This window comes from Pinus tabuliformis, chromosome 5_2, assembly GCF_031772625.1.
Source record: "Pinus tabuliformis cultivar Carrire ecotype Pingquan chromosome 5_2, CPIR1, whole genome shotgun sequence".
NCBI lineage: Eukaryota > Viridiplantae > Streptophyta > Pinopsida > Pinales > Pinaceae > Pinus > Pinus tabuliformis.
In genome coordinates this window covers 693162780-693190261 of record NC_142306.1, presented here as the reverse complement: position 1 = coordinate 693190261, position 27482 = coordinate 693162780, and the positions used below count along the sequence as shown (strand labels likewise).

The 27482-nt window shown below is 43.7% G+C and overlaps 1 protein-coding gene across 3 annotated transcripts in view; it reads right to left on the bottom strand.

Moving 5' to 3' along the window:
- Nucleotides 1–27118, bottom strand: part of LOC149161012 (Rab5-interacting family protein) — a 206807-nt gene extending 179689 nt beyond the window's left edge. Inside the window, exons 1-2 of one of the 3 annotated variants that reach the window (XM_089436869.1) lie at nt 26810–27118; nt 24843–24998 (exon numbers count right to left, since the gene is read on the bottom strand). In XM_089436869.1, coding sequence (XP_089292995.1) covers nt 24843–24964 — 122 coding nt within the window. In that variant the 5' untranslated portion in view covers nt 24965–24998; nt 26810–27118. The remainder of the gene's footprint in view (nt 1–24842; nt 24999–26809) is intronic. The other 2 variants (XM_089436867.1, XM_089436868.1) reach the window with 2 other exon arrangements.
- Nucleotides 27119–27482: the final 364 nt, after the last annotated feature.

The following is a 27482-nucleotide window of genomic DNA, read 5'->3' as shown; positions in this document are numbered from 1 at the left end:
AAGAATTACATGTATCATCATGGATGGTGATAAGGATCATGTGATCCCTCACATATCAAGGAAGAATAGTGCCCATGAGATGTATACCACTCTGACGAACCTATATCAGAGTGATAATCAAAATTGAAATGGTGTTGAGGGAAAAAATTAGGAACACCAAGATGACTAAATCAATCACAATGGCATCATACCTCACTAGGATTCAGCAAGTTCGCAATAAGCTTGGAGTTGTTGGGGTAGCCATGCCAAATGAGGAGCTTGTAAGGACAACCTTGATCGGGTTCTCAAAACCTTGGGCTACCTTTGTAACTAGTGTTCTAACACATGTAAAAGCTACCATATTGGAACAGGTTGTGGGATGACTTTACTCGGAGGTAGATCTAGGGGATATCATTGTCTGGAGGACAACAGAAGAATGGGGATGATGAGAATCTTACTCTTGCCAGTCGGGCAACAAGGAGCAAAGGTTTGAGTTGTTGAATTTCCACGACCTTAAGTCTAGGTTAGAGTCTTAAAATCACTGACACTACCAAACCAAGAATCTCAACCATAAACTACTTTGCACAGCGGAAATTTAAAGCAGTAAATCACATATGCACAATATACACAATTTTAAACAATAATGTACAATCACCAATCTTCGTTATATTAATCCAAATCTGATAAATACAACAATCTATGATTACAAGATACCATGACAAACTTGGTTGCAGCACTTCTATGTCGTATCTTGTCCTATCAGTCCGTCGCACCCGTACTGCTCACTAATAGTGCCTTAGTCCATCAAGGCCACTACACATTGAGACTTCAAGAGGGCTGCCTCCTATCACTACTGCAAGTCACGTCTGCTACAATGAACACGGGCTCATCAACTACTCTCTGGGTTGGCCAATTCCCGAGCTCCAATCTACCACGCTAGCAACAACTTTCATCCATCAAAGTGTTGCACTTCGACACCGTCCTTCACCCAACCTTCAGCTGCTCTTCATCCTTCAAGATAGCTCGTCTAGGGCTACTTTGGGTAGCCAACACACTGCCCTCCCACCAGCTCTATGACACCCTATACTTCACAGTTGAACTTGCTCCTAGGATGGACTCTTCACCACCACGGAAGGTCCTCCACATGGCACCAACAAGCTGCTCCAATAAATGATCCAAAACTGACCCAAAAATGTGGATCCAACACACATTCAATGTTGCTGCAATACTATTGTACTGTTGTCCCTGGTTAGGGCAAGTGCATGTTGCAACAACCCTTCATAAACCCACAAAACAGCCTCCAAATAACTGCGGCTTAGTCAAGGTAAGGTGTTGCCTCTATGTGTTGTTGTTATGGGCATATGACAGCCCCTCAAGCCTCCACGCAACCCTGTTTTGGTGTGGCTAGGCCTGCGGCCTACCACAGGTCTCTACGGCACCCTAACAGCCCTCCAAAATAGTCATACCTCACCTCTTTTCTGCCCTCAAACAATCCACAAACAACCCCTGAAGCTTTGGCCCTCCAGCAAGGGAACTCAGCCCTCCTTCCAGCTCTCGGATTCCTGAACTAGGCCTGAATTAGCCCTCTCCTCCTTCGTTGTCCTGTCTCTCCTAATTGCGGCCCAAAACAAAGATATTCCCCTCTTCTACGAGCTTCACTCTTATGTGTGTTGCACAAGATGGATAAACAAAATAACTCCATATCACCTTCTATAGATACCATAAAGAAGGGCTCCCAAAACATCATGTTTGAAGCAACACGTCCATTGGATTCTTCAAGTCGGCCTACTTGACACCCAATAATAATTATGCCAACTTCAAAAATTCATCTCTCTAACGACAACTCGGATTCGGACAATTTCGATGCGTTGGAATCATCTTTTCGAAAAACTATCATCCTCGTCCATCACATGCCATGAATCCATCATGGTTTTGCCCCAAAACACGACGGGTTCCAAGCCCACAAGCTACCCTTATGGCGCTTTGTCCTCCAAACCCTGAACCCTAGGGTTTGGAGTACCTCCCAAGCTACACAAATCAACACCCCCCTTAGCAAGGGAGGTACTTCCAAGACTAGGAAGTATCTCGTCATCATCATCACTTCTCGCAACACATACCCAACTCTAGGCGCTCACAATCGCAGCAATCCTTGTACAGTGAACTACACCCTCCTCGGAAGTGTCGTTGTCACTGTTGGAAGCAACCTGCTTCTTCTACTTATCTTGTAACGTCTTCCACTCTTTCCGTGATTCCTTCTTGGCAGTTGTAGGAGCACCCTAGCTCACCACTGACGCTCTTCTTGGGTTGCAGAGTCTCCCTCTGAATCTGCAAGCTCCATCTCAAACTAGACTCCTTCTGAGACTCTGGAACTTCTCGGAAAAGTGTACCTTCTTCTCGGGAATCTGTACCTTCTCCTCTGAAGCCTGCATCTACACCTACTCTTGCTTCTCTGGTACTTGCACCTGTCCCTGCTTCTTTCCATGATCCTCAGGCTTGGCAGTCAACCTGTAGAGAACATGTTCTCTAACTCCGAGTACAATCCCATTAGACTTAGAGCCTCTGAGCCTGAGTCTTGCCTTTCCATCCCGGAACAAGACCTCAAACCCCTTCTTCTCCATCATCAAGACAGAGAGCACATTATATCTGAGTCCTGGTACAAACAGTACATCCTGGACCCGCATCATACGTCCTGTCTCCATTTTGAATGGCACAACACCTGATCCTTGGATCTCCAACTGACTCTTGTCGCCCAACACCATGTGCAACTTCGAGTCCCATCCAACTAGAGTCTCAAAAATATCTTGTGACCTTGTCATATGCTTCGTCGCACCACTGTCCACGTACCATCCGTCCTCTTTGATAGTAATCTGCGAGAAACGAGAAATCATAGCAAAATCCTCCTCTTCGTCTTCCAATCTTCTAGCGAGCTCATCCATCTCTGCTTTATTGGCAACAAGGGCAACCTCCTTCCCTTTTCTTTTCTCGTCATCTCCCTTCTTCTTCTTTGGACATCTTCACAAAAAATGACCCATCTCGCCACAGTTGAAACACTTGACTTTACTCAAGTCCTTGTGCTTACCCTTCATTCGTGATGCAAGTGCCATGTCATCATCTGAAGCTTTTTGCTTCGGCTGAAGATCCTCATCTCACAACTCTCCCTAAATGAAGTCATCCCACAACCTATCCCAATCTAGCAGTTTCTCCCTAGCAACGATTCCATTGATGAGGGCTTCCATTCCTCGGTGAACCCTTTCAAGGCAATCCTTACCATATCTCCATCTAAGACAGTCACACTAATGGCGACAAACTCATCTTTGACCTGAGATAATTTCATCAGATATGAGGTCACGCTTTCACCCTTTGACATCTTGGTGGACTTCAACTTATCCTACAATACCAATACCTGGTTCTCATTCTTATTCTGGAACAAATTCTAAAGAGACATCTCATGTGCGGTGTTCTTCCTGAACAAATGAGGTATTAGGGCATCCCTCACACCATCTAGGATGATCAGTCTCGCCCTCGCATCCAAATCTTCCCATATTTCCAGCTCCTTAGGGTCGGTTGGCTTCTTGATCTCTTTCTCGGCAAAATCCCAAATCCTGTTGACCTGCAATATCAACTTGATCCTTTCCTTCCATGGAATATAGTTGGACAACCCCTCCAACCTATCCTCATATCGGATACCTGCCTGCAACTTCGACATTGTAGTGAACCCTTCACTCACAATGTGACCAACTCCCTCTCACGCTGTACTTCGTTGCACACAACTCTGATTTACTTACTTCCAAAGTAGCTCAGACACCCTCTGATACCATGTTGAATTTCCACGACCTTGGGTCTAGGTTAGAGTCTTAAAATCACTAACACTACCAAACCAAGAATCTCAACCATAAACTACTTTGCACAACAGAAATATAAAGCAGTAAATCACATATGCACAATATACACAGTTTTAAACAAAATTGTACAATAATGTACAATCACCAATCTTCGTTATATTAATCCAAATCTGATAAATACAATAGTCTATGGTTACAAGATACAATGAAAAACTTGGCTGCAACACTTCTATGTCGTATCTTGTCATGTCGGTCCATTGCCCCCGTATTGCTCACTAGTAGTGCCTTAATCCATCAAGGCCACTACACATCGAGACTTCAAGAGGGTTGCCTCCTATCACTGCTACGAGTCACGTCTACTGCAATGAACACAGGCTCATCCACTGCTCTCTTGATTGGCCAATTCCCGAGCTCTAATCTACCACGCTAGCAACAACTTTCGTCCATCAAAGTGTTGCAATTCGGCACCGTCCTTCACCCAACCTTTAGCTGCTTTTTGTCCTTCAAGATAGCTCGTCTAGGGCTACTTTGGGTAGCTAAAACGTTTTCCTCCAACCAACTCTATGACACCCTATACTTCACAGTTGAATATGCTCCTAAGATGGACTCTTCACCACGGAAGGTCCTCCACATGGCAATAGTAGGCTGCTCAAATAAACAATCCAAAACTGACCCAAAAACGTGGATCCAACACACATTCGATGCTGCTCCAATATTGTTGTATTGTTGTCCCTAGTTAGGGCAAGTGCATGCTGCAACAACCCTTCATAAACCCACAAAACAGCCTCCAAATAACTGCGGCTTAGTCAAGGTAAGGTGTTGCCTCTATGTGTTGTTGTTCTGGGCATATGACAGCCCCTCAAGCCTCCACGCAGCCCTATTTTGGTGTGGCTAGGCCTGCGGCCTACCACAAGTCTCTACGGCACCCTAACAACCCCCCAAAACAGTGATACCTCACCTCTTTTCTACCCTCAAACAATCCGCAAACAACCCATGAAGCTTTCACCTCCTTCCAACTCTCGGATTCCTGAACTAGGCCTAAATTAGCCCTCTCCTCCTTCGTTGTCCTGTCTCTCCTAAATGCGGCCCAAAACAGCGATATTCCCCTCTTCTACGAGCTTCACTCTTATGTGTGTAGCAGAAGATGGATGCACAAAATAGCTCCATATCACCTTCTATATATACCATAAAGAAGAGCTCCCAAAACGTCATGTTTGAAGCAACACGTCCATTGGATTCTTCAAGTCGGCCTACTTGACACCCAATAATAATTATGTCAACTTCAAAAATTCATATCTCTCTAATGGCAACTCGGATTCGAACAATTTTTTATGCGTTGAAATCGTATTTCTGAGCACTATCATCTTCATCTATCACATGCCATGAATCCATCATGGTTTTTCCCCAAAACACGATGGGTGCCAAAACCCCATACTTGGGTTCCAAGCCCACAAGCTGCCCTTGTGGCGCTTTGTCCTCCAAACCCTGAACCCTAGGGCTTGGAGTACCTCCCAAGCTACACAAATCAACACGAGTAACAAGGGTGAGGTTTGAGTAACAAGGGTGAGGAGTTAACCTCACAACCCAGGAAGAAGGACTTGACTAAGGTCAAGTGTTTTGCTTGTCTTAAGATGGGACACTATGCTTCACAGTGTCCAAAAAGGAAGATCGGGGGAAAGGGCAGGCACTAGGCAGTCAACTATAGCTGTGTTGGCAAAAACTAAAGAGGAGTTTGCCAAGAAGTTTGAAATTGAATTCACACATATTTCGTACCTTACCTCAAGCACATTACCAGTAGGTGCGTGCTATACAGTGAAGCCACAACGTATATGACCTGGTGGCAAGAAAAGCTTCGAGTTCAAAGGAAGCAACCATGGCAATGGATGCAGTTCTAGGATCGAAGTCAAATCTAGGGGCCAGAAGTATGTCCCTCGCTAAGAGGGAGTGTTGATGTTTGTAACTCAGGCAAGTACTTCTGCATAGGCCTAAGTGTCTAGTTGTGTAGAAGTCACCCAAAGTCTCCTTATGCACTTGCTCAAGTGTGAGAAAGTTTCATTTGCAACTTAGCCTAACTTTTAACTTGGAAAAGTACATAATTGTTATGTTCGCTAATTGAGCTAAAGAAACATTAGAAAAAGTAAAGTATTTACTTTAGTAATTATGTTTTAGTCTTAGCCCTTGATCTCAAGTGAGGGCGAGACCTAATCTCCGCCATCAATCACTTTGCAAATTAGGTTTAAGGATTGAACTCAACAAACAATTATAAAAGCAAGGCTAAGGAGAAGGGGAAAGACACATCATACAGCAGTGCAAGATTGAGAGAGGAATCTTAGTGAGGAGTGTAATACTCTAGTGTGTTGGGCCCGAAGAAGGGGGCAACAAAGAGATCCAGATCAGCCAAGGAGGGGTTGATCAACTAGATCAGATCCAATTGGTGTACATGTTGATGAGCCCCAAATTTGGTAACATTTTGGGCTCATTTGGCCTAACTACCCTTGTTCAATCCTTCATTTTTCATAACTTATGCATTATTTTTTAGTATGTTTATGTCATTTGTATGAATAAGGGTAGTCACTATTTCTAGGTGGCTAGGAGACAGCCAAGCTTGGGTTGAGGATTCGTAGGGGGGTTGTCTATGGCATTAAATAGCCTCCCTCGGGATCTTCACCCCCAACTTCGAGCTCCAAAGGCCACCAAAACCGGATCTAGAAGGCAGCCAAACAGATTTCTTGGAAGGAGCTGTTCACTCACAGTTTGGGCAGCCAAGTCCCATAGATTTAGGAGGCCAGCTAGGGCCTCGTGGTGTATAAATGTTAAGGCCTCAGCCTTCGAAAAGGACTTTTGAAAAACTCTTGAATATTCTGCACTGCAGGCTGCTAGCTCCGTTTTGTTCTTTTGTAGCCATTATTGGCATAACCCTTGACTTATGATTATTTTTTTATAATGGGAAGCAGTCAGATTTGATATCAGCTCTGAGTTTTTTTATAGGAGCCATAGCTCTCAGGGTTGGGCCCAACCTGAGAGCCTAGGGCCTCCTCCTTTGTATTGTTATCTTTCCTTTAAGCACTGTGATTTTCCTTTTTTTTTTGCATTTGAAACGAAGTTTTGTTGAGCAAGATTTAGTTGTGTTGGTTAAATAGGTCATTGTTGCGGAATAGAATTGCTTCAGATGTGTAGAATAGATTGATAAGATAAGAATTGATAAAGCTCCAAAAAAGAGTTGCCTGCACTCTCAGTTTCACCTCTCCCTGATTGGATCAGGGGTTGCAATTGTAGAAACAGTGCTGCCCAACAAAAACACTAGTTTGCTTGACCATGCAATCTTTGGTGTAATGTCTTCATGTGTAGAAGTTAGTCATGCATTTAGACCTTTTTAGATGTTTCTTTGATTAAGTGCTGTACATGGTTCTTTTTGGAAATAAAGCTGTTGTTCATTTGTTTCGTTGACAGTTCGGATAGATTAGCTAAGATTTTGATTGTATGCAGGATTTGGTTGATTCAGTTAAGTACACACCGTGCAGGGCATATCCATCTTTCTCTCATCCACCTAAGCTTCGTCCAGGCCAGCTGCTCCATCTCCTAGTTAGCTTCCTCGTTCCACAACTACTCTTCTGTCCACGTAACCCTACCTTCTTGCTCTTCCTTTACCTTCGCCTCCTTTAAGCCAAGTGAGCTGTCCACACCCTCTCATCACTTCATCCATCAGTCACTAGGTCATCTAAGACCCCTCCCCTACCTCTCTATCCACTCATGCATCCTCTTTCACTCACCCATCCTCTAAAATCCAATTTTAGAACATCCTGTAGAAATTTCTGAACATCCTGTAGAAATCCCTGAAACATCCTGTAGAACCCCTGCAGACTTCCTGTAGAAGCTCACAAGTGAGGTTGTTGGATAACCAAACTTTGTGAAACTCTCTGGAAGGGTGTTAGGGACTCCTTAGACCTTCTCTGCGCCTTCCCAACCTTTTCCGAGCATTCCCCTCCCTTGATCCACCCCTGCACAGTGAAAAGCCAGTGAAAAGCACATGTATGACAATTCTGATAACTTAATCAAAAATACAAAAAGATGTGTTCTTCAGATAGAGATAGCATAGGCATGTGCATTTTACCTTTGTAGAAGTAATGGCATCTTTTTCAATAGTTTGCATCCTCTCCTCTGCATCAGTAGGACTAGTTGGTAGAATTAGGGTTTGCTAGGGTTTATGTTACTCTTTGGCTTTCAGTTTCTTTCTGCAAAGTAGATCAGCTTCCTTCGAGTTAGCTTCCATCCCTCAGTTACAAAGCTTCTTCTACGAGCTCATAGAAGTTGGCTTGAGCCCCTAGCGGACTTGTGCCAGCTGACCAAGTGACACCTGCAGCAAGAGCTAGTACTTGTGCATACAGCACCGTCGCTTCCAAGTTTGTTACGAACTACCGGGTTGATAAGAGTAAAGAAGGGAGTCCCAGGAGTTGCAACATTATTGCTGCAATACTGGAGCCCACCATCTTTTTGGCGCCGTTGCCGGGGAAGCGTCAGAGTATTGGTGATTGTTGCTTTTCTTCTATTTTTCTACACTCGCCTTCTGCTAAATAGTTTATTTCATTTCCATCCTGCAATTTCATTTCCGCAAAAGTAAAATAGATATTTCCTGCTTTCATAAATTAACATTTCAATTCTGCAATTTCAATTCTGCAAGCGTAGACTAGCAATTTCAATTCTGCAAGCGTAGATTAGCAATTTCAATTCTGCAAGTGTAGACTAGCATTTCATTCCTGCAATTTCATTTGAGCAACGTAGCTTAGTCCTTTCCTGCTTTCATTTCAATTCCGCATCTTCATTTCAGCAAGATAGCTAGTTGCAGTTCAATCTATTTTAGTTTTGCAGGTACAAGCAAAAAAAGCAAAAAGCAATCAAAAGCCTTTCCATTTCATGCCTCGTAGGAACAGAGATAAAACCGGCAAATTCTTACCCAACACCCCCACCACTTCACAGAGTCACCCTTCTCTCTTCTTTGGTGACAGTGACCCAGAAGAACCTATAGGCGAGCCTCAAGAGATATACGAAGATCCTATACCAGAAGAAGAGTTAGAAACCACTCCACCTGAAGCCATGGCTGAGAATGGAAGAGAAGATGAGAGAATAGAAGGTGCCTTTCCCATCCGAGAGACCAATGGAGACATGAAAATGAAAAACATAAGCCCCTCCACTTTACCTCACTTCCATGGATTGACTACTGAAGACCCTGATACCTTCCTGTTTGAGTTTGTTGTCCTTTGTCGAACCTATGACTATACAGAAGATGAGCAAAAAATGAAACTCTTTCCCTCTACCCTCAAGGATGCAACATTACGCTGGTTCATGGGATTACCTGGAAACAGTATCACCACTTGGGCTCAGATGCAGCAAGCTTTCAATACCAAGTACAGGGACTACTGTAGGTCCAAGGAAGCCAAGGGAGAGATCTTTCGGATGACCATGGGAAATGATGAGTCTTTAGATTATTATGAGGAAAGATTCCAACTTAGCTATAAACGGGCCAGGTGCACACTCGACCCTGAATCTCTCAAGTTGGTCCTGCTCCGAGGAGTCCCTGAAGACCTTCTAGATACCCTTCACATGCTAGCTAGAGGAGACATTTACCAACTACCTTATGAGGATATAAAGACTATGTTTAGAAACCACTCTAGGGCAGCCCGGAAAAGAGGTAGGGGAAACCCCCTTTCAACTAGTGCTACTTTCTCCAAGCATGAGTTTGTTAATCAGCTGGAGGACCTCAAAAGTGAGGTGATACAAACCATTGCCATGCAACTTGATACATTCTGAATCCAGCAAAAGAAAGAGGAAGCTGAGAGGGCTTTGGCCATCTTCTGTCCTAGGTGTACAAGGAAGCACCCTAAGAACGAGTGTCCATTACACTCGGTAGAGGTATGCTTCGTTTGTGAGGAGGACCACCCCACAAACCAATGCCCAACCTTACCTGGGTTTAAGGCCATGTACCAAGGAACTGAGGCACCCACTAAACCTCTCTACTTCCTCAACCAAAGGAGGCCGCATGGACCTAGACCTTACCAGCAGGGGATGCAAGGGACATCCCAAGCCTATTATAGCCCCAACCAATCTGCTCCTATGCCTTCTTGGGGTCCCCCTGCTCATCCTCCCTGGTCTGTGCCTCCTCCATGGTCTTACCCACCTCAATACCATACTCAGCCCACTACTCATTCGTTTCACTCACATGTCCAGCCACAGCCTCAGTGGAATGCACCTCAACCAGGGTGGAGGCCCCAGTACAACACTCCTCCCGCCATTTTGCCTCCACCACCAGCTCAACCACAACCATTACCTCCTGCTCCTCCGAGACAACCCCAAATGCCTGCTCAACTGAACCCGAACCCCAACAACCGACAGGCCCAGCAGGTATATACCGGGGAAACAACTTGCCCTACCTATGCTGTGGAGATCCAGGAGATCAACCTGCGATCCGGGAAGACTCTTCCGGATCGCCAACCTCCTCCCCTAGAGGACGAGGAAGATAAACAGGAAAGTGAACCCAAGACCACTCCACCCTTTCCTGAGAGACTAACAGTAACCACACAACCCGACCCAGAGGAGAATGAGCTTCTGGGAGAACTCAAACAGTTGTGTGTGAGAATACCACTTCTCCAAGCCATCAAAGATGTACCGATATACAACAAATTGGTTAAGGAAAGGTGTTTCAGGCACCCAGGCAGGCGAAAAAGAGATGCCTCAACCATCAATGTCATAGGACAACTGTCTGATCTTATGTTGGGGCAAGTAATCTGTCCAAAGTATTTGGATCCTGGGAGTCCTGTAGTTGATGTCCACATCAATGGCACCATCATACCCCACACTTTGATTGATTTAGGGGCTGCCATTAATGTGATGACCAGGGATACCATGCTCAAACTCAACCTTCAGGGTTCCTTAAGGAAGACCTCGACGGTCCTGCAGTTGGCAGATCGCTCCACCGTGACTCCCGAAGGGATTGTGGAGGATGTCTTGGTCTCTTTTGACTCTTGGGAGTATCCTGCGGACTTCTTGGTTCTTCAGCCAAAGGAAAAGCTTACCGGATACCCCCTTATTTTGGGAAGACCTTGGTTAGCCACTGCGGATGCTTACATAAGCTGTCGAGCAGGAAACATGACCATCAAAAATGGTCCTATGTCCAAGCAGCTAGTCCTATACCCTCCTGCCCAACCTCTATTAGAGCATGACTTACCACTTTGGTTGGAAGAAGGAGAGGAGGATGAGGTGTACTCTGCACCCTTGTGCACCTTAGAAACCACCAGGGGAGGTCCTCAAACTGAGGACGATTTGATTGAGACCTTGATTCAGAATCCGCCTCCCAGTGCATTGTCCTTAGAGAAATTGGTGGAAGATACTCAAGCCAGCACCTTAGTGGACCTTTGCGTGACCGATCCACTCTCTCCCAGAGTCAAAAATGTGGAGTTTGGCCCCGAGAGAACGTTAAAGATCAGCTCCTCCCTATCTCCTTCCCAGGAAAAGGAGCTGTATAGTCTGTTGGCCAGTCATCTAGATGCTTTCGCTTGGAGCTATAAGGAGATGAAAGGAGTCCATCCTTCGGTCTGTACCCATCACATCTACATCAAAGAAGATTGTAAACCGGTCAGGCAACCTCAGAGGAGAATGAATCCAGCCCTTAAGGACATTGTCAAAGAAGAACTGCAAAAACTGTTGGATGCAGGATTCATCTACCCCATCTCGGATAGCGAGTGGGTGTCCCCTCTGGTGTTGGTACCCAAGAAAAATGGAAAGTGGAGAATCTGTGTGGACTACCGAGAACTGAACAAAGCCACCAAGAAAGACCACTTTCCTCTGCCTTTCATAGATCAAGTGTTGGATGGACTAGCGGGGAAGAAGTTTTTCTCTTTCCTAGATGGGTTCAGCGGGTATAACCAGATCCAAATCAGCCCGAAAGACCAAGATAAGACCACCTTCACTTGTCCTTGGGGTACCTTTGCTTACCGAGTCCTTCCCTTTGGGCTATGCAACGCTCCTGCCACTTTCCAAAGAGCAGTATTGAGCATCTTTTCTGAGCTGGTCCATGATTCGGTGGAAATCTATATGGATGACTTCACTCCCTATGGGTCCAACTTCCAAGAAGCATTGTCCAATCTGGGAAAAGTCCTAACCAAGTGCATTGAGATGAACCTGTCCCTTAGTCCTGAAAAATGTGAATTCTTGATGACTGAAGGGACCGTGCTAGGACATACCATTTCTCGCCAAGGATTGCAGGTGGATCCTAATAAAATTGCTCTCATCAAAAAGGTTCCACCTCCTCAGAAAGTAAGAGATGTTCGGAGTTTCCTAGGCTTAGCAGGATATTATAGAAGATTTATTAAAGACTTCAGTAAGCTAGCCTCGCCACTGTTTGGCCTCTTAGCAAAAGATGTTGAGTTCAAATGGATGGACGACTGTCAAAGGGCTCTGAATGAATTAAAGGATAAGTTGGTGTCCGCCCCGATATTAAGAGGTCCAAACTGGGCCCTACCTTTCCACATCCACACTGATGCCTCAAACAAAGCCATAGGGGCAGCCTTAGGACAGGTTGAACAAAAACTCTCATATGCCATATACTTTATCAGCAAAAACTTATCCAAGGCAGAATTGAATTATACTGTAACTAAGAAAGAGTTCTTGGCCGTGGTCCATGCCCTGAACAAGTTCCGACACTACATCACTGGCTATCAAACATTTGTACATACTGATCATGCTGCAATTAGATATTTAATGAATAAACCAGATGTGAATGCTCGTATTATTAGATGGTTACTTCTGTTGCAGCAGTTTGATTTGACTATCGTTGACAAACCAGGTAAAGAAAATGTTGTTGTTGACTTCTTGTCTAGACTGGATTTACCTGCAGGTGAAGATGGAACAGTAGACGACCAGATGCCAGATGAACATCTGTTTGCTATCTCAGTACTCTCTCCATGGTTTGCTAATATAGCAAACTATCTGGTCTCAGCACAGTTCCCTCCGCATCTATCTTCCAAAGAGAAAAGCAGAATTGTAAGGAAGAGTGCCTCATTCACTTGGATCGGGGGCAACCTGTTCAAACTTGGCCCCGATCAGATCTTAAGGCGTTGTGTAAGGGAGGAGGAAGTCTTTGACATCCTCCTAACTTGTCATGACGGGCCTTGTGGAGGACATTTTGCAGCCAAGAGGACTGCCTTCAAAATTCTACAGGCAGGCTACTATTGGCCCACGCTTCATCAAGATGTCAAGAGATATATCAGCCAATGTGACCGATGCCAAAGGATGGGGAAGCCAACCCCAAGGGACGAAATGCCTCTCCAACCTCAAGTGACTCTTGAACCATTTGAGAAGTGGGGCATGGATTTTGTGGGTCCTATCAATCCTCCTTCAAGGCAAAGGTCTTATATCATTGTGTGCACAGACTATCTGACAAAGTGGACGGAAACCAAGGCAATCAGAGCAGCGACAGAAGAGGTGGTGGCTGAGTTTTTAAGAGAAAACATCTTCTACAAATTTGGCTACCCAAGAGCTAGTCACCGATCAAGGAAGCCAGTTCACCTCCAACTTAATTGAAGACTTGCTTGCTCATCACAAGATCAAGCATAGGACTTCCACCCCTTATCATCCTCAAGCAAATGGGCAGGTGGAAGTCACCAATAGAGCATTAGAAGGGATTTTGACTAAGGTGGTGAGCAGCAGCAGAAAGGATTGGGCAGATCGCCTGGTTGAGGCCACTTGGGCTTACAACACCACTTGGAAGACCCCAACCGGCTTCACACCTTATGAACTGGTCTATGGGAAGAGAGCTTTGCCGTCAATTGAGTTCGAGTACAACACATTGAGGATGGCAGCCTAGCTGGACCTAGATCTCAGCGATGCCCAACAAGAAAGGTTATTGCAGCTGAATGGGCTAGATGAACACAGAATGCAAGCCCTTCTCCACTCAGAAGTGGTTCAACTTCAGAGGAAGATATGGCATGACCGGCACCTCAATGACAAGCAATTCCAACCGGGAGATTGGGCGTTGTTGTATGATTCCAGACATAAGGATTTCAAGGGGAAGCTGAGGACAAGATGGCTAAGACCATATGCAGTGGAGAAGTGTAACGATAATGGGTCTGTTCTTATTCGAACCATTGATGAGGAAGCCATCCCCATGCTCGTCAATGGGCATCGACTAAAGATCTACAGGAAACCTCTTTCGAGGCAAGAGTTCATCAAAACTGTGGAAAAATCAGTGCTGGTCATAGAGAAGGGTTCTGCCTCTGTTTTGGGCATACCTTGATATCAAAAAAAAAAAAAAATCATAATAAAAAGATCCTTGGGTGAAAACCTTTCTGAGGCTCCCAAGGCAGATGGTAGGGGTGAAAACCTCATTGAGGCGCCCCTGCTGTCTCTCTAAAAAATTGAAAAAAGGACCCTTGGGTGAAAACCTCTCTGAGGCGCCCAAGGCAGATAGTAGGGGTGAAAACCTCATTGAGGCGCCCCTGCTGTCTCTTAAAAAAAAAAAGGAAGAAAAAAACAAAGAAAAAGAAAAAGAAGGAGGCAGAAACAGAAAAACAGGCTCAGGCTTTGGAAATTAATGCAGGTTGCAGGAATTCCATGCAAAAAAGGAGGCCTCTCAACTCAAGGACAAGGGTCCCTACCATGCTACCAGGTGACCTCACCAGCACTCCCTCCAGAAACACTCATCTCTTCCAAGGTTTGGGCACGATCTGGTCATAGTTTAGCCTCCTACAGGAAGCTACAGGACTTTCTACAGGAAGTTCTGTATTTCTACAGGAAACTTCCTGTAGAATCTTGGGACGGGCCAGGACCGACTATGTAGAAGAATTTGAAGCCCGAAGTCCAATAAGGAGGCATGCAACCAATGTTTTTCTCCATCACCCACTGTTGTCGCCTCCTTCCACCACCATTGCTGCCATACGATTGAAATACCTGCACAGTCAAACCAGAACGTTGGACTCTCAGAAGAAATAATTTTCAAATGGAAAATAAAGCATGCAGAGGCCCAATGCGCTACCTGTCAAGGCAATCCGAGGACCCTGCAACCGTGAACGTGACTCCACCATTTCGGCATGCACCCTAGGAGGAGAAACGGCTACAGGATGTCCTACAGGAATCCTGTAGCAGTTGATCCGGCTAGAGCACACACCATGAAGATACCTGAAACTCATGAGCCGGCGCATGCACCATCCACAGCCAGGCAACCGGTCTCGTAACCAGCAGCAGTCAGCGAAAAGGAGCTCCCGTGCCTGTGCACGAAGCGGCAGCAAGCGGATCCATCACCCTCGTCCTGAAGCATGAGAAAAATGACGTCCACGGCCGCACAGGTAAGTGCCTCACCCTGTTTCGTCAAATTACATGAACAATGCTCTAAAATGTGTGTAAATATGAAAATGAATGGGTTGAGCAAGTCGGGTAGCCATTCAACTGGCCACCACAACCAGCCCGACGGCCTCGTCCGATCCGAAAAGCCTTGGGTGTGTCGACGAGATAGGAAATGGACACGTGGGAAGCGTCCAGTCAGAGAGAAGCGGCGATCTAACAGGAGTGGCGGCGGTAGATATGCAGGGAATGATTCGGCGGTCAGGCAGACATGCAGTGGAATGATAGCAGGTGACGTCGGCCAACGGGCCGACGGGGACAGCTCACCCCCGCGCCACGAGTTCCGCAGAGATTCAAATCCACCGGCTAGATCACGTATGGCGCACTACACTCATTCATTCTCAACCGCTTTGCAGCCGAGTACGCATCCGCAATTTCCTGAAGGCTGTTACTCCGAGTTCTCGGCCTGTTCAAACGTCCTGTTGTTGCACAGAAGGCCCAGAACCACTGAAGCGCTCCCCAGAACCCGTGCACGACTTCTACAGGAAGCTGCGCTACAAGAAGCTCAACGTTACGGAGGAAATTAAACTGTTCACGTCAAAGGTGGCAATTCTGGAACGAGGTAAGCCTGAACATAGTCCTCCCATGCAATTGGTTCGAAAGGTGGTGAAGTCGACGTATTAAAGGGGTAGAAAACCGTAAATTACAGTCTGTGCATGAATTTGCAAGCGTCTTCTTATTTCTGCATGAGAATTGTCGTCGTAGTGTGTATGCGGGATTTTCTCCAGGGTTTGGTTCATAATTGAGCCACTGTCAAGGCTCACCTGTAGACAGTCGTGAATTTATAAACTGTGTGCATAATAGAGGCATAACTCTGCGCTCTATCTAAGGAAATCCCAAAGATCCATTTTTTATACGCGCAAGCAAGCTCAGGCCAACACAGCAAGCTTTTACCATGCCGGGTGGGTTCATTAGGAAAGAGCCTACAGACTCAAAGAAGCTACGGGAAACCCCTGAGGTGGTGGACCTGTTTTCTCGTGCACGGTGGATGTCATTCTGTGACAAGCTTCAAGGTCACGATGACGAGGTTGCAGAAGAATTCCTGCGATCCTTGCAGCCAAAGTCAAAAACGTTGGCTGTTGTCAACTTCAGAGGTTTGACCCTCAGACTCACCCCACAGTTCATTAGCAGAGTCACTGATCTACCGATGGGGGTACCTTGGGATAAGGAGGAGAGAAAACTGGGCCAGAAGGCTAAGAAGGAGTTCTTTTTGCCGGAGGAGCAATTCTCAGAAGACAAGAATGGAGTTCGAAGAACCAGCCTACAACCGTTCTGGAGTGAGGTCAGCCTCCAAATTATGAAGTATATCACGTGCGAGGGGCGATTCAGCATCGTGTATGGATATCATTTCCGGCTGCTCACAGAACTTAGGCACCAAATGGACCTACCCTCAGAGAAAAAGTTGAGCATTCCTTACTTCCTCCTGCAGTCCATCACTAAGTGTGCCACTAAATTGAGAGAGGGAACGCCAAACCAGATAGCCCATCATGGGCTCATTAAGCTCCTCGTGGAAGATGCACTCCACACGTACACCGTCCCTCTCTCCTGGGAAACCTTTCGAAATTTGACTAAGGATGATGACATCCGAGTGCTGGCTGAGGAGCTCACCTCCTCCAGCAGCGAGGAGAAGGAACCAATTCAAACAGAGAAGAAAGAAAAAGGCCAAGAAACCATGGCCAAAGCACCAAAGAAAGAGCACAAGGGAAAACAAGAGAAAAACCAAGCTGCCAAAACAGAGGGTGACAAAACCACACTAACACCCAGGGAGAAACGACTACAGAGCAGGGTGGAAAGGACTGAAAAAGTCCATGTCAGTGAGGGCACCTCTAAGGCAGCCTCAGCAAAATTGAAAGAAAAAGCACCCTCAACCAAGCAGGCTAAAACGGTGCCATCTGTTTCTACAGGAAAGTTAAAAACGGCTTCTACAGGAAGCCAGAAATCAGCCACTACAGGGCTTTCTACAGGAAGTCCTGAGAAAAGAAAACAGAAGGAGAAGACGGCCGAAATTCTTGCTCGGGAGGCAGCAGCTGTGCTGGCCACCCTAAGTACCTCTCCCAAGCCAAAGGAGAAACGCAAAAGGGAGACTCCTCTGTATTTCAAAGCGAGGAGAAGTGTAAGAATTAAAACCGGCAGGCCCCAACCTCCATCTAAAGACCCAATTACCATCGAAGACACCCCTACCTCACCAAAGGAGAAGTCCCCCTCCAAAGTATCAGTCACTTATGAGCGGGGGAGCCCCAAGACAACTACCTGGAGGGAGAGAATGGAAAGGTCAGCTTCAAAAACCCCTCTACAGGATGCTGAAGCAGTTCTACAGGAAACATTAGCCAGGCTCAAGGAGACCGAAAGAATGGAGGGGGAGGCAGCCACCTCACCACAAAGGGAAGAAGAGGTAGAACACATTATGGAGCCTAGCCCCCAGCCCAGCTTGAGCTCTTATTATAACTTTTTGGAGGCTGGGAAAATTATTCCACAAAAATTCACGGTGCCGCTTTTCTTTGCATTGGAAGAAGAAAGAGTGCGGACCCACACATGGATGAGAATAGCTAAATCTAAAGGAGTAGCAGATATAGGCCCCTTGGAGGAACAACTCAAGGAGGCAAGAAGGGAATTAGCTATGGCAAAACACGTGGGAAACTGCCAGCGAGTATTTCTACAGGAAGAAAATGAGAAGCTCAAACTGCAGCGACAGAAACAGAGGAAAGAAAGGGGCACAGTATCAGAGGACACTACAGCAGAACCTCAAGGCAAAGAAGGAATGTGAGCTGGTCTTAAGGAACTAAACCAGCATCTACAGGAAAGGGAATTGCAAGCAAACATAGAGATACAAGCTCTCAAACAGCAGTTGCAAGAAAAAGAGGCACAACTGCCCTGCATGGCCAGTTGGACTATGGATGCTCTACAATGTAGGCAGCCGGCCAAATCTTATGGCCTATACCTACGGGACCAGTGGCTGCAATTCCAAATTAATGCATTAGCACAGAGGGGTATCTCCCAGATCCAAAACCCCCAGCAGTTCACAGATTTATGCAACAGCAGCTCCACAGAGGACAAGGCCAAGCTATCAGAGTTCTACCTCCATAATTTGGCCCTTCCTAATGTAACTTCATGGGATCCCAAACAGTTGTGGTAGATATGCAGCTGATGGCATTTACCTCATGGTTAAACCACGAAGAAAAGAGAGCGACAGAGGTCAAAGATGTTATGAACCGAGAGTTACATGAACCACTGTTCATTAGAGCAGAGCCAGGGGACCCCACTGCATTGATATCCGCCCACCAACACCTAGCAACCAACCCTCAGGCTTTACTAAAGTACATGGATCAGCAGGCTCAGGCTATAGCACATTTCGAGGATATGGAGCGACTATTAGGGGACAATTGTTTTCATGCTTGCACCCGAAAGTGGAACACATTGTCCCACAGCCTCAAAATCAGGGAGTATCACACTCCAACTAGAATGAGGGAGGGCCTATTACGGGTACCTCTCTACAATTCCATGCAGAACCTCCAGGCCAGCTGGATCGGCCTCAAGCTAAGCCCACCTTTGCTTTTGGGATTGGTAGAAGGAAGCACAGAAAAAGAAGAACATAAGCAATGGGAAGAGGTGGAAAAGAAGGTCAGGTTCCATGACAGTGAGGAGGATACTACTTCAAAAGCCTGGGATGTGAGAGTGGCGGTTAAAGCAATGAAGGACGAGGCGCTGGATTAGTTGCTCAGGGATGAGCAATCATTTTAGCAGGGGGTGATGATGAGCCCCAAATTTGATAACATTTTGGGCTCATTTGGCCTAACTACCCTTGTTCAATCCTTCATTTTTCATAACTTATGCATTATTTTTTAGTATGTTTATGTCATTTGTACGAATACGGGTAGTCACTATTCCTAGGTGGCTAACACGTGCTCATTTCAGGAATTTTTGACACATGTTGGAGCAAAACCGAGCAGACATGGGCTAGGAGACAGCCAAGCTTGGGTTGAGGATTCGTAGGGGGGTTGTCTATGGCATTAAATAGCCTCCCTCGGGATCTTCACCCCCAACTCCGAGCTCCAAAGGCCACCAAAACCGGATCTAGAAGGCAGCCAAACAGATTTCTTGGAAGGAGTTGTTCACTCACAGTTTGGGCAGCCAAGTCCCATAGATTTAGGAGGCTAGCTAGGGCCTCGTGGTGTATAAATGTTAAGGCCTCAGCCTTCGAAAATGACTTTTGAAAAACTCTTGCATATTCTGCACTACAGGCTGCTAGCTCCGTTTTGTTCTTTTGTAGTCATTATTGGCATAACTCTTGACTTATGATTATTTTTTTATAATGGGAAGCAGTCAGATTTGATATCAGCTCTGAGTTTTTTTAGAGGAGCCATAGCTCTCGGGGTTGGGCCCAACCTGAGAGCCTAGGGCCTCCTCATTTGTATTGTTATCTTTCCTTTAAGCACTGTAATTTTCCTTTTTTTTTGCATTTGAAACGAAGTTTTGTTGAGCAAGATTTAGTTGTGTTGGTTAAATAGGTCATTGTTGAGGAATAGAATAGCTTCAGATGTGTAGAATAGATTGATAAGATAAGAATTGATAAAGCTCCAGAAAAGGGTTGCCTGCACTCTCAGTTTCACCTCTCCCTTATTGGATCAGGGGTTGGAATTGTAGAAACAGTGCTGCCCAACAAAAACACTAGTTTGCTTGACCATGCAATCTTTGGTGTAATGTCTTCATGTGTAGAAGTTAGTCATGCGTTCAGACCTTTTTAGATGTTTCTTTGATTAAGTGCTGTACATGGTTCTTTTTGGAAATAAAGCTGTTGTTCATTTGTTTCGTTGACAGTTCGGATAGATTAGCTAAGATTTTGATTGTATGCAGGATTTGGTTGATTCAGTTAAGTACACACCGTGCAGGGCATATCCATCTTTCTCTCATCCACCTAAGCTTCGTCCAGGCCAGCTGCTCCATCTCCTAGTTAACTTCCTCGTTTCACAACTACTCTTATGTCCACGTAACCCTACCTTCTTGCTCTTCCTTTACCTTCGCCTCCTTTAAGCCAAGTGAGCTGTCCACACCCTCTCATCACTTCATCCATCAGTCACTAGGTCATCTCAGACCCCTCCCCTACCTCTCTATCCACTCATGCATCCTCTTTCACTCACCCATCCTCTAAAATCCAATTTTAGAACATCCTGTAGAAATTTCTGAACATCCTGTAGAAATCCCTGAAACATCCTGTAGAACCCCTGTAGACTTCCTGTAGAAGCTCACAAGTGAGGTTGCTGGATAGCCAAACTTTGTGAAACTCTCTGGAAGGGTGTTATGGACTCCTTAGACCTTCTCTGCGCCTTCCCAACCTTTTCCGAGCATTCCCCTCCCTTGATCCACCCCTGCACAGTGAAAAGTCAGTTAAAAGCACATGTATGACAATTCTGATAACTTAATCAAAAATACAAAAAGATGTGTTCTTCAAATAGAGATAGCATAGGCATGTGCATTTTACCTTTGTAGAAGTAATGGCATCTTTTTCAATAGTTTGCATCCTCTCCTCTGCATCAGTAGGACTAGCTGGTAGAATTAGGGTTTGCTAGGGTTTATGTTACTCTTTGGCTTTCAGTTTCTTTCTGCAAAGTAGATCAGCTTCCTTTGAGTTAGCTTCCATCCATCAGTTACAAAGCTTCTTCTACGAGCTCATAGAAGTTGGCTTGAGCCCCTAGCGGACTTGTGCCAGCTGACCAAGTGACAGTTGCGGCAAGAGCTAGTACTTGTGCATACAGCACCGTCGCTTCCAAGTTTGTTACGAACTACCGAGTTGATAAGAGTAAAGAAGGGAGTCCCAAGAGTTGCAGCATTATTGCTGCAATACTGGAGCCCACCACATGTATTTCCTCAGTTAGGCCATTATCCCAGAATGGGAGCCCAAGTAGGTTTTGAATATTTTCAATGATGAACTGATTTGACTTGGCAGAATCTATTGTCATTTTTATGAGATTGCTTATGTTTTTGCTTCCTAGCTGTGCACTCATTCAATAGATTTGTAATCTGCTAGGTCAATTGATCATTGGGTGCTCGGTTTGCAGGAAAATTAACACTACTCTCCAGTGCTCTCATTTTCAAATATATGTATCCACCTACAATAGTTATGATCAATACTCTCTCTGAGCCAGAAATATTCGATAGGCTCATCTGGCTATATTTTCAAATTTTTGCACTTCTGTTGTGTCCTCTCGAGTCTCAACACAGATTTTACTCATACGAATCCTCCAGATTAGTCAAAAAAAATATTGTTGGACTCTGTACGGAGATCTACTTGAAGGAGGCCTTAAAATTTGCCTATATCGTCCAACCAATGATTCATGCTCCCCTTGATATCTCCAACTCTCTGTTGCAGGGCTGCATTAATACAAAAAACATTGTTGGAGGGAAAGAGAGTCAATGCCCATATGATCTAAAGTGGATTTCATACCACAGAGTTTTCTACTATGTATGCAACATGTGGATGTTTGGAGTTTGCATGACAAACATTTGATAAAATGCCTAAAAGGGATTGAGACTCACGGAATGCCATGATCTTAGGATATAATCAATATGGGATTATCGTGAAGCTCTTGCAAATTAAAGATGAGTTCCAAATTCTGTTGAAGACAGGCATTGGGATACCATGGCGTACCTACCTCTGTGTGTTTGAGAATTATGTGAGGGGGAAAGCAAGGGAATCATTTAACTCGTTCATGCCCTCATGATTGGCATCTGAAGGTTGATTCAATGAGAATATAATTTTAGCAACCAAGCTTTTTGCGTTGTATTCCAAGTGCAGGAATTTGGTCAAGGTGCAGGAAGCGTTTGACAGATTTCTGAAATGAATGCGACCTCATGGACTGCTATAATTGATGTTTGCACTGGCCATGGATACAGTGACAAGGCGTTGAATATGCTTTATGATATGTAGGGTAGGGTTATTCTTACTTGATGTTCTCGCTGTTGTGTGCCAATTTGGAAGTTCTTGTAGATGGCAAGGAAATCCATGAGAACAAAATTAGAAGCAGGTTACATTCTGATGTTATAGCTAGAAGTGCCTTGTAGACATATATGTCAAACGTAGAAACATATAGGAATCTCACAGTATTTGAAATTTTGCCTAGACATAATGTTGTTTCCTAGAATGCTGCCAGATATTTCCTGGATATTTGCAGTAAAGCTCTTTCAGGAAATGCCATGAATGTGGGATATGTGCAGAGTGGGCATTCTATGAGGCCCCAGCTCAGAAAATGTAATTGACAGACACAAAGCAGCATTTGGAGACATTTCCCTGTGTGCTTCCAGCAAGTGTCAAATTGGCAGCTTTGGGACATGGCATCACCACAAATGCATAATTAGCAAGGGATTTCAATCTGATGGTTTTAAGGCAGTTTCCTTGTAAATCTGCCTGAAATATGGGACCAAAATGATGCACATCAGGCCTGTAATAGAATGCCCAGATGAGATTCGGTATCACAAATGCAATGATCTTAGGATATACAGTGCATGGGCTTGAACAGTAGGCTTTCCTACTCTTGAAGAAATGAAAAGAGGCTGGCACCTTGCCCTGCAATGCTACATTTGTTGGCATCTTCATCCATCAAGGCTTGGTGAAGTGTGGCTGGAAACACTTATTTTGCACGAGTCTGGATCATCACATGGAAAAAGAACTGGAGCACCATGTGTGCATGGTTGATCTTCTTTGCCATTCTGAGCACCTGGATAAGGTGTAGCACTTGGTTAACAAAATTCCAATAAACCCTGGATCAGCTGCATGGAAATATTTGCCACAATATATAGGGCTGATAGAATCTGTGGCCTCACAACTACATTTTTGAGTTAGATCCACAAAATGATGGAAATTATGTCATGTTGTAAAATATTTATGCCACAGTTGGTAATTGCTTGGAACATAATTAAGATGAATAAAGCAATAAAAGAAACAGGTCAAAGGAGGAACTTGGATGCTGTTGGATATAGATAAAGAGCAGGGTACATGTATTTCCCGTAGGAGATGGATCACACCCACAAATACAAGTGCAATGTTGCAGAAGTTAGCTGGGAAGATGAAATAAGGTAGGTATTTGACTGAAATGAACATTATATTGAATGTTATGGAGGACAATAAAACCATATACAATGCTACGCTGGCAAGATGGTTGGCATTGTAGTTCTCATTATTACCATGGAACCTTAGAAAAGGATCAAAATAGTCAAGACTTGTCATGCTTGCAACGACATAATCAGAAACTGCTATGCAATTATTGTGTCCATTCCAATGTTAGACTGGCAAATCACAGCTGTTGAAAGGCTGGGAACCAGAAAGACATTCTGATATGTGATATGTACTATAAAACATGCTAGAAAAATTGAAAGAGACGGAGGAAGTCAAAACAAATACTACAGAGGGAAGCGTCATGTTCCAATTTCCTATGTATCTATTGAAGCCTTGAAGACCTTTGAACATAGATTTCTCCACGAATGTGCAAGGCTTCTAAACAAGTTGGAAAGATCATAACGGAAGGATAAAGGAACCAAAAAGAAGCATATATGCATTCCTTTTATATAAGGAAGAGCGAAATGAAAACTGTTCATGTACCCAGTGTGGGACGTTCATGTACCCAGCGAACATAGTTAGAACAGAACCCTCAGCTACTAAATCTTTCGAGCATATTAGATGTGTTTTGGAAGGGGGAAGAGATTTTCTTGTAGATATCATTGCCCTTGGGTTCCACAAAGTGCATTAACCCTAAATGAGGCCTTTTAGTTTGGGATCCATGCATGGTGGGGGCCCCAATGGTGTAGGATACATTTCCTCCTTTCATAATCCAGCACCCTTTTCCAGGATCCATTTCTGGACCATCAGGGTCCATCTCTCATCAATCAGGATCCATTTGCAAGGCGGATCTGGATCTGAAATGGGGATCCATCAATTCAGACTCCTGTCCCTGCTGATCCAGTAATGTAGCTTTTTAGTCTAAATGTGGATATGAAAAATCTCTCGTCTTTCTGTACATGGCCTGTTAAAAGATTAATGGTAAGAACTACTGTTCATTTGCAGGATAAGATCACAAGGATTACTAAGATTATCCATGGCTCTTACTTGCACAACTACCTATTTTCCTGTAATTTATAGTTCAGTTTCATGAATACTTGCTTGCACTCCATCCACTATAAGCGTCATGGCAGTTGAACACCCATATTTTCTTGCCTACCACAGATGGGGAAATTTCACTGACTATACCAGATGTAAATCCTTGTCTTCCAAGATTTCTAAATAGTAATATCAAGGTGCTTATAAATGTGGGGCTACACAAATTTTCATCATTCGAATAGGATTTTAATTTTTTTTGTTTCATGTAATTTTATCACAATCAATTCTGACAGTTTAGAAAGCTGAGAATCTCAGTCTACCCTTGGGGAGACTGAATGGTATTCCCATAGTGGACCTTACAATCTTGTAATCATTAACACGGTTGAATTTCATCCAGCATGCAATGCCTTGTAAAGCACTCTTCTAAACCAAAAACAAAAAACAAAAAAAGATGCTTCCATTGGACTCATTGGTGACGTTTTCAACTTTTCACTGGTCAGGAAAAACGAGTAACTATACTATATAAAGTTGCATTGTAAGAGATATACCTATAAAAGGTAACTTTCATGTTATTCTGCAGGTTCTCTGCACTAAAAGCCAGCAACTCATTCTCAAAATTGCTCAGCTTTTTTTCAGAAGAACTTGCAGGAGATCCACTGCGTGCAGCCATGTTCCTGTTTTGCTCCTCTCTTTCTTCCTTTCCTCTGGGCAAAGAAAATCATGCAATCAAATGTATAATACATGAAAAATGAAAATAGAAATACACCATGCAAACTGACAGCCAGTGACAAACGTTAGAAAAATGAGACAGCATCAGCATTTCCATACATATGTAGCAAACAATCATTTTGTTGCATTTTCATCAAAAGTGTAATCCCAGAATTTTCATCAGAAGTGTAGTTCCAGAGCATTATAAAAATTGAAGGCTTCTATTTACATCCGTTACTATAGTTAATCAAGGTAACAGAAAAATTTTGTCATTGTGCACATACTACCTGTTGATTCTCTCATATAAGAAAAGCTCAAATATGTATAGCAACTTAAGTTATTGATCAAGATAGTTTGGAACGAACTTGGAACATGGATTCAACAAGTGGATATAAGAAGATGGGACTCTGTTATAAAGGAATTTGAAAACCTGCAGTAGCTGCACTTGTAATTCACAACCTCGTGTTTGGAATCTCTTTCTTGTGGAGCATTTTTCCATCTTAAGCACTGTGTAGATAAAACACCAAATTGCTAATGGCATACCCTCATCATTGAGTGGCTCACCTGTGAATCCTTTAATTCAGTTAGAATTTAATTCTGTAGTTGCCCTTTCCTCTCTGGGTGTCAATTTATGCTTGGGTAAGTAAAGAGCGATATTTGTTGCCACTTTGTATGAGAAAATAGGTAGATTCAATACACTATAGACTAACATGATATACTATTGTACTGTGTACTTGAACCAAAGATCAAGAAACACCTACATGACTCTTGGAAGTCAATGTTATAACAATCCTACCCTACCAGAAGCAAGAGTTTGACAAGGATAATTAGTTGGATAATTTTCCATCTGACAATTTCGACATAAGTCTTGGACCAATGTCATAACAATTCCACCCTGCCATACGCAAGAGTTTGACAACGAAAATTAGTTGGATAATTTCCCATTTGACAATTCGAGGTCAAGTGACGAAAGGTATCCTGGAGTGACACACTGGCATTCTATTGCTCCTCGGGAAATCTTGGCATTCATCGGGCCCCTATATTTATCCTACTTGTAAGTTGTAACTATGGTGATCTATAATACTGCGGAACCATAGTTCACTTTTTGAAGTTCAGGAGGATGGCTAGTAGTACTTATTCTTAACCAAAAGGTGTAGAATTCGGCAGAACAATGTAAAATGAACTTCCTTTACCTTGTTGACACAAAGCGGAAGGGAAATTGTCGTGCGTTATTTATCATCAGATAGCATAACCTCGCCATCTTTCTTTTAATTTACATGAATCAGCAACGAATTAAAGTTTTTCTTTAAACATAAAATTTATAGTGTTCATTTTTGGAAAGAATGGCTGAGCATGTTGTAGTTATCTACTACATTTTATTCCCTGATATATTACTTGCAAAAATTTTCTCTTTTCCGATGGACGAGCATATTTAGAAAAATAGAAAATAGCAGATATTAGCCACCAAAAACAAACCCAAATTCCAAATAATCATTAAGGAGAACTAGGGCCCCAGTAACTCTGGGATCCAGGCTTTCTACATGATGAGCACAGGCAGTGGGCTTGATCATCTGCCCTGAGACTGAACATCTAAATCTGAACGGATATCAATTAAATTAATAGATTGTAAAGTTGGCTCCCTGTATTCGGTACTGAATCTACAGTTGAATTTTTCTTGGTTGAGCTTATCAATCCTTAGTCTTATAACAAATAGAGTTCGTGAGAGTTTTGTGAATACATGAAAAGAGATTCCACACGAAAATTTTAAAAAAGAACACTCAAAAGGGTTACGAGATTTGCAACTAACCTTTCACAGCGATTGAATTCTTTCCGGGCTGCGCTTCCTTGAACTGTGAACGAGCGTCGTTTTCACTCCTCTTAACTTCTCGCAGATATATGCGAGCACAAGTGAGGTCAACGAATTTTTTTCCCGCAGACACTCCGTAGTAGGTAAAAACAGAAAAAGGTAGAGGGTATCGCGACTGGCCCTAGCAATCCTATAGAATTTATACTCATTAAAAATAGAGAAAAGTTCAGAGTATGCGTGACTGGACCTTGGTGGATTAACAATTTGGTTGCTTTTTATCAAATTTGTTCACATAGGTGTCGAACATAAAAGAGATGGAAGTGTAAATCTTAAATATAGTGATTGCAAAATTATTGTAAAGGTTTTTGAGGCGGTTAAATTGATATCTAAAATTAATTCTTACATTTTCAATAAAATTGAAGTTATTTTCGGTTTAAAAAATTAAAATAATAATTATAATTAGATTGTTATATTTCAATTAAATTAAATTAGTGTTGGTATATATAATAGTTATGTAATGTGGGTGATTTGCTTATTTGGTGACATAAATAGAAAGGTTATAATACATTGATTATGTTTGGTCCTCATGATGAATCATACTTGTTGGTTCGAAATGTGTCGGTCAATAATTTCTCTTATGTGATTTCTATCAAAAGATTTTTCTTAAAGTAAT